General features: G+C 65.6%; 1 protein-coding gene across 1 annotated transcript in view; it reads left to right on the top strand.

The window, feature by feature from the left end:
- Positions 1-7,525, top strand: part of PLEC (plectin) — a 26,531-nt gene extending 19,006 nt beyond the window's left edge. The window contains 2 exon segments of the mRNA XM_025047619.1: positions 1-1,105; positions 1,207-7,525. The exon segment at positions 1-1,105 is cut by the window's left edge and continues 107 nt beyond it. Of these exon segments, the coding sequence (XP_024903387.1) occupies positions 1-1,105; positions 1,207-7,389 (7,288 nt within the window). The 3' untranslated portion in view covers positions 7,390-7,525.
- The last annotated feature ends 296 nt before the right edge of the window (positions 7,526-7,821 follow it).

Below are 7,821 nucleotides of genomic sequence, written 5' to 3'. Positions count from 1 at the left end.
CCGGCGGCAGGTGGAAGAGGCCGAGCGGCTGAAGCAGGAGGCCGAGGCGCAGGCGCAGGCGCGTGCACAGGCGCAGGAGGCCGCGGAGAAGCTGCGCAAGGAGGCGGAGCAAGAGGCAGCAAGGCGAGCGCAGGCGGAGCAGGCGGCCCTGCGGCAGAAGCAGGCGGCCGATGCCGAGATGGACAAGCACAAGAGGTTCGCAGAGCAGACGCTGCGGCAGAAGGCACAGGTGGAGCAGGAGCTGACTGCGCTGCGGCTGCAGCTGGAGGAAACCGACCACCAGAAGGGCATCCTGGATGAGGAGCTGCAGCGGCTCAAGGCCGAGGTAGCCGAGGCCGCCTGCCAGCGCAGCCGCGTGGAGGAAGAGCTCTTCTCTGTGCGCGTGCAGATGGACGAGCTTAGCAAGCTCAAGGCGCGCATCGAGGCGGAGAACCGTGCACTCGTGCTGCGCGACAAGGACAACACACAGCGCGTCCTGGAGGAGGAGGCTGAGAAAATGAAGCAGGTGGCGGAGGAGGCGGCGCGGCTCAGCGTGGCAGCCCAGGAGGCGGCACGGCTGCGCGAGCTGGCGGAGGAAGACCTGGCGCGGCAGCGGGCGCTGGCGGAGAAGATGCTCAAGGAGAAGATGCAGGCGGTGCAGGAGGCCACGCGGCTCAAGGCCGAGGCCGAGCTGCTGCAACAGCAGAAAGAGCTCGCGCAGGCGCAGGCGCGACAGCTGCAGGAGGATAAGGAGCAGATGGAGCAGCAGCTGGCACAGGAGACGCAGGGCTTCCAGCGCACGCTGGAGGCGGAGCGGCAGCGGCAGCTGGAGATGAGTGCGGAGGCCGAGCGCCTGAAGCTGCGCGTGGCAGAGATGAGTCGGGCCCAGGCCCGTGCGGAGGAGGATGCCCAGCGCTTCCGGAAGCAGGCAGAGGAGATAGGCGAGAAGCTGCACCGCACAGAGCTCGCCACACAGGAGAAGGTGACGCTGGTGCAGACGCTGGAGATCCAGCGACAGCAGAGCGACCATGATGCCGAGCGCCTGCGGGAAGCTATTGCAGAGCTGGAGCGTGAGAAGGAGAAGCTCAAACAGGAGGCCAGGTCACTGCAACTCAAATCCAAGGAGGTACCAGCTCTGCACATGCACGCGGACAGGCGGGCCGGTGGGCAGGCCGGGGTGGGGGTGCTCCCAGGCTTGGTGGCCCTGACCACCTTCCCCTTTTGCAGATGCAGACAGTGCAACAGGAGCAGCGGCTGCAGGAGACGCAGGCCCTGCAGCAGAGCTTTCTGTCCGAAAAAGACAGCCTATTGCAGCGCGAGCGCTTCATCGAGCAGGAGAAGGCCAAGCTGGAGCAGCTCTTCCAGGACGAGGTGGCCAAGGCACAGAAGCTGCGTGAGGAGCAGCAGTGGCAGCAGCAGCAGATGGAGCAGGAGAAACAGCAGCTGGTGGCCAGCATGGAGGAGGCCCGGCGGCGGCAGCACGAGGCCGAGGCAGAGCTGCAGCGCCTGGAGCAGCAGCGGCAGCAGCAGGAGGAGCTGCTGGCCCAGGAGAACCAGAGGCTGCGTGAGCGGCTGCAACGGCTGGAAGAGGAGCACCAGGCGGCGCTGGCGCATTCGGAGGAGGTGGCTGCCAAAGTCCTGCCCAATGGCCGGGACGCCCCCGATGGCCCAGCCACCGAGGCGGAGCCCGAGCACGCCTTCGACGGTCTGCGGCAGAAGGTGCCAGCCCAGCGTCTGCAGGAGGTGGGCGTCCTGAGCGCAGAGGAGCTGCAGCGTCTGGAGCAGGGCCGCACCACGGTGGCCGAACTTGCGCAGCGGGAGGACGTGCGCCGCTACCTGCGGGGCCGCAGCAGCATCGCAGGGCTGCTGCTGCAGCCGACCGGCGAGAAGCTGAGTATCTATACCGCACTGCAGCGGCAGCTGCTTAGCCCAGGCACAGCCGTCATCCTGCTCGAGGCCCAGGCAGCCTCTGGCTTCCTCCTGGACCCTGTGCGGAATCGGCGGCTGACCGTCAATGAGGCCGTGAAGGAGGGCGTGGTGGGCCCCGAGCTGCACCACAAGCTGCTGTCGGCCGAGCGCGCCGTCACCGGCTACAAAGACCCCTACACCGGCGAGCAGATCTCGCTCTTCCAGGCCATGAAGAAGGACCTGATCGTCCGGGACCACGGCATCCGCCTGCTGGAGGCCCAGATCGCCACGGGCGGCATCATCGACCCCGTGCACAGCCACCGCGTGCCCGTGCACGTGGCCTACCAGCGCGGCTACTTCGACGAGGAGATGAACCGCGTCCTGGCGGACCCGAGCGACGACACCAAGGGCTTCTTCGACCCCAACACGCACGAGAACCTGACGTACCTGCAGCTGCTGGAGCGCTGTGTGGAGGACCCCGAGACTGGCCTGCGCCTCCTGCCACTCACAGATCAGGCTGCCAAGGGTGGTGAGCTGGTCTACACTGACTCAGAGGCCCGAGATGTGTTTGAGAAAGCCACTGTGTCCGCGCCATTCGGCAAGTTCCAGGGCAGGACAGTGACCATCTGGGAGCTCATCAACTCCGAGTACTTCACAGCGGAGCAGCGGCGGGACCTGTTGCGCCAGTTCCGCACGGGCAAGGTCACCGTGGAGAAGATCATCAAGATCGTCATCACCGTGGTCGAGGAGCACGAGCAGAAGGGCCAGCTCTGCTTCGAGGGCCTCCGCGCCCTGGTGCCCGCTGCCGAGCTACTGGAGAGCCGGGTCATCGACCATGACCTCTACCACCAGCTGCAGCGGGGCGAGCGCTCAGTGCGCGAGGTGGCCGAGGTGGACGCTGTGCGGAAGGCCCTGCGGGGCACCAATGTCATCGCGGGCGTGTGGCTCGAAGAGGCAGGGCAGAAGCTGAGCATCTACGAGGCCCTAAAGAGAGAACTGTTGACACCAGAGGTGGCTGTGGCCTTGCTGGAGGCCCAGGCCGGCACCGGGCACATCATTGACCCTGCCACGAGCGCCCGGCTCACGGTGGATGAGGCCGTGCGCGCTGGCCTGGTAGGGCCCGAGCTGCACGAGAAGCTGTTGTCGGCTGAGAGGGCTGTGACGGGCTACAGGGACCCGTACTCAGGCCAGAGTGTTTCCCTGTTCCAGGCCCTGAAGAAGGGCCTCATTCCCAAGGAGCAAGGTCTGCGTCTGCTAGATGCTCAGCTGTCCACAGGCGGCATTGTGGACCCTAGCAAGAGCCACCGTGTGTCCCTGGACGTTGCCTATGCCCGCGGCTATCTGGACAAAGAGACCAGCAAGGCTCTGCTGACACCCAGGGACGATACCAAGACCTACTTCGACCCCAGTGCACAGGAGCCAGTCACCTACAACCAGCTCCAGCAGCGGTGCCGGCCCGACCAGCTAACGGGGCTGAACCTGCTACCATTGTCAGAGAAGGCCGCTCGGGCCCGGCAGGAGGAGATCTACTCTGAGCTCCAGGCCCGTGAGACCTTCCAGAAGGCCACGGTCGAGGTCCCTGTGGGCAGCTTCAAGGGCAAGGCGGTGACCATCTGGGAGCTGATCAGCTCCGAGTACTTCACGGAGGAGCAGAGGCTGGAGCTGCTGCGCCAGTTCCGCACGGGCAAGGTCACCGTGGAGAAGATCATCAAGATCCTCATCACCATCGTGGAGGAGGTGGAGACCGTGCGGCAGGAGAGGCTCTCCTTCAGTGGCCTCCGCGCCCCGGTGCCGGCCAGTGAGCTCCTGGACGCCGGAGTCCTCAGCAAGGCCCAGTTCGAGCAGCTCAAGGATGGCAAAACATCGGTCAAGGACCTGTCGGAGGTGGGCTCTGTGCGGACACTTCTCCAAGGCAGTGGCTGCCTCGCTGGCATCTACTTGGAGGACTCTAAGGAGAAGGTGACCATTTACGAGGCCATGCGGCGTGGCCTGCTTAGGCCCAGCACAGCCACACTGCTGCTGGAGGCCCAGGCAGCCACTGGCTTTTTGGTGGACCCCGTTCGCAACCAGCGCCTGTATGTCCACGAGGCTGTGAAGGCAGGCGTGGTGGGCCCTGAGCTGCACGAGAAGCTGCTGTCAGCTGAGAAGGCTGTCACTGGCTACAAGGACCCCTACTCGGGCAGCACCATCTCCCTCTTCCAGGCCATGAAGAAGGGCCTGGTCCTCAGGGACCACGGCATCCGCCTGCTGGAGGCCCAGATCGCCACGGGCGGCATCATCGACCCCGTGCACAGCCACCGCGTGCCCGTGCACGTGGCCTACCAGCGCGGCTACTTCGACGAGGAGATGAACCGCGTCCTGGCGGACCCGAGCGACGACACCAAGGGCTTCATCGACCCCAACACGCACGAGAACCTGACGTACCTACAGCTGCTGGAGCGCTGTGTGGAGGACCCCGAGACTGGCCTGCGCCTCCTGCCGCTGAAGGGGGCTGAGAAGGTGGAGGTGGTGGAGACCACGCAGGTGTACACGGAGGAGGAGACCCGGAGGGCGTTCGAGGAGACGCAGATCGACATCCCAGGCGGCGGTAGCCACGGCGGCTCCACCATGTCCCTGTGGGAGGTGATGCAGTCGGACCTGATCCCTGAGGACCAGCGGGCCTGGCTCATGGCCGACTTCCAGGCCGGTCGGGTGACCAAGGAACGCATGATCATTATCATCATCGAGATCATCGAGAAGACCGAGATCATCCGCCAGCAGAACCTGGCTTCCTACGACTACGTGCGTCGCCGCCTCACCGCTGAGGACCTGTACGAGGCCCGGGTCATCTCCCGCGAGACCTACGACCTGCTCCGGGAGGGCACCAAGAGCCTCCGCGAGGCGCTCGAGGCAGAGTCTTCTGCTTGGCGCTACCTCTACGGCACGGGCTGTGTGGCCGGTATCTACCTGCCCAGCTCCAGGCAGACACTGACGGTCTACCAGGCCCTCAAGAAAGGGCTGCTGAGCGCTGAGGTGGCCCGCTTACTGTTGGAGGCGCAGGCGGCCACGGGCTTTCTGCTGGACCCACTAAAAGGTGAGCGGCTGACGGTGGACGAGGCCGTGCGGAAGGGCCTGGTGGGCCCCGAGTTGCATGACCGGCTGCTGTCGGCCGAGCGGGCCGTGACTGGCTACCGTGACCCCTACACGGAGCAGACCATCTCGCTGTTCCAGGCCATGAAAAAGGACCTGATCCCTGCCGAGGAGGCCTTGCGGCTGCTGGACGCCCAGCTGGCCACAGGCGGCATCGTGGACCCGCGCCTGGGCTTTCACCTCCCGCTGGAGGTGGCCTACCAGCGTGGCTACCTCAACAAGGACACGCACGACCAGCTGTCAGAGCCCAGCGAGGTGCGCAGCTACGTGGACCCGTCTACGGACGAGCGCCTCAGCTACACGCAGCTGCTCCGGCGCTGTCGCCAGGACGAGAACAGCGGCCAGCTGCTCCTGCCGCTCTCTGACGCCCGCAAGCTGACCTTCCGCGGTCTGCGCAAGCAGATCACGGTGGAGGAGCTGGTGCGCTCACAGGTCTTGGACGAGGCCACGGCGCGGCAGCTGCAGGAGGGCCTGGCCTCCGTCGAGGAGGTCACAAAGAACCTGCAGAAGTTCCTGGAGGGCACCAGCTGCATCGCCGGGGTGTTCGTCGACACCACCAAGGAGCGGCTGTCAGTCTACCAGGCCATGAAGAAGGGCATCATCCGGCCGGGCACGGCCTTTGAGCTCCTGGAGGCCCAGGCGGCCACCGGCTACGTCATCGACCCCATCAAGGGGCTCAAGCTGACCGTGGAGGAGGCCGTGCGCATGGGCATCGTGGGCCCCGAGTTCAAGGACAAGCTGCTGTCGGCCGAGCGCGCCGTCACGGGCTACACCGACCCCTACTCCGGCGAGCAGATCTCGCTCTTCCAGGCCATGAAGAAGGGCCTGATCGTCCGGGACCATGGCATCCGCCTGCTGGAGGCCCAGATCGCCACGGGTGGCATCATCGACCCTGAAGAGAGCCATCGGCTGCCTGTGGAGGTGGCCTACAAGCGCGGCCTCTTCGACGAGGAGATGAACGAGATCCTGACCGATCCCTCGGACGACACCAAGGGCTTTTTCGACCCCAACACAGAAGAGAACCTCACGTACCTGCAGCTGATGGAGCGCTGCATCACTGACCCCCAGACGGGGCTGTGCCTCCTGCCGCTGAAGGAGAAGAAGCGTGAGCGGAAGACGTCCTCCAAGTCCTCGGTGCGCAAGCGCCGCGTGGTCATCGTGGACCCCGAGACCGGCAAGGAGATGTCGGTGTACGAGGCCTACCGTAAGGGCCTCATCGACCACCAGACGTACCTGGAGCTGTCCGAGCAGGAGTGCGAGTGGGAGGAGATCACCATCTCCTCTTCGGACGGCGTGGTCAAGTCCATGATCATTGACCGCCGCTCCGGCCGCCAGTATGACATCGATGAGGCCATCACCAAGAACCTCATCGACCGCTCGGCGCTGGACCAGTACCGCGCCGGCACGCTCTCTATCACCGAGTTTGCCGACATGCTGTCGGGCAACGCCAGCGGCTTCCGCTCCCGCTCGTCCTCAGTGGGGTCCTCCTCCTCCTACCCCATTAGCCCAGCAGTCTCCAGGACCCAGCTTTCCTCCTGGTCCGACCCCACCGAGGAGACAGGCCCTGTGGCCGGCATCCTGGACACGGAGACACTGGAGAAGGTGTCCATCACGGAGGCCATGCACCGCAACCTGGTGGACAACATCACGGGGCAGCGGCTGCTGGAGGCGCAGGCCTGCACCGGGGGCATCATCGACCCCAGCACCGGCGAGCGCATCCCCGTCACCGATGCTGTCAACAGGGGCTTGGTGGACAAGATCATGGTGGACCGCATCAACCTGGCCCAAAAGGCCTTCTGCGGCTTCGAAGACCCACGCACCAAGACCAAGATGTCCGCTGCCCAGGCCCTTAAGAAGGGCTGGCTGTACTACGAGGCGGGCCAGCGGTTCCTGGAGGTGCAGTACCTGACGGGCGGCCTGATCGAGCCCGACACGCCCGGTCGTGTGTCCCTCGACGAGGCCCTGCAGCGCGGCACGGTGGACGCCCGCACCGCCCAGAAGCTGCGCGACGTGGGCGCACACTCCAAGTACCTCACCTGCCCCAAGACCAAGCTCAAGATCTCCTACAAGGACGCGCTGGACCGCAGCATGGTGGAGGAGGGCACGGGGCTGCGGCTGCTGGAAGCTGCCGCCCAGTCCAGCAAGGGCTACTACAGCCCTTACAGCGTCAGCGGCTCCGGCTCCACGGCGGGCTCGCGCACCGGCTCGCGCACCGGCTCCCGGGCTGGCTCCCGCCGTGGCAGCTTCGACGCCACCGGCTCCGGCTTCTCCATGACCTTCTCTTCCTCCTCCTACTCCTCCTCAGGTTACGGCCGGCGCTACACCTCGGGGTCAGTGTCCTCCCTGGGGGGCACCGAGCCCGCCACGGCCTGAAGCCTGCCGCCCCGCCCCCCACCCTGCATGCGGCCAGGCTCCCCGCCCAGGCGCTAGGTATTCGATGTTTCAAGGTGTCTCCCTCCCAAGCGGTGCCTCGAGTTAACCAAAAAGACCAGACTAATATATTAACGTATACGTGCTGTCCAGACAGCCTGTGTTTTGGGGGACAGGGTCGGTCCAGCCACACTGCCCCCCCCAGGCCCTTTCTTCTCTCTGCCTGCCCCTCACTATAGCCAGGTGCCTTGGAGGGTCCAGAGTCAGCCACCAGCCCAGCCCTCCCGCCTTTCCAGGGAGGGGTCTCTTTGGGCAAGGCCCCCCTGCCCTGTAGGCCGGCCCCACCCAACGACCAACCACCAACTCTAGCTGCTATGGCGGCTGTGCCCAGCAGGGCGCGCAGGGCCAGCGTTTTCTCGTATTTCCAGGACTGCC

The sequence above is a fragment of the Pteropus alecto genome, unplaced genomic scaffold (genome assembly GCF_000325575.1).
Source record: "Pteropus alecto unplaced genomic scaffold, ASM32557v1 scaffold105, whole genome shotgun sequence".
Lineage (NCBI taxonomy): Eukaryota > Metazoa > Chordata > Mammalia > Chiroptera > Pteropodidae > Pteropus > Pteropus alecto.
The sequence above is the reverse complement of the archived record's forward strand: the minus strand, read 5'-3'. Positions and strand labels throughout refer to the sequence as shown.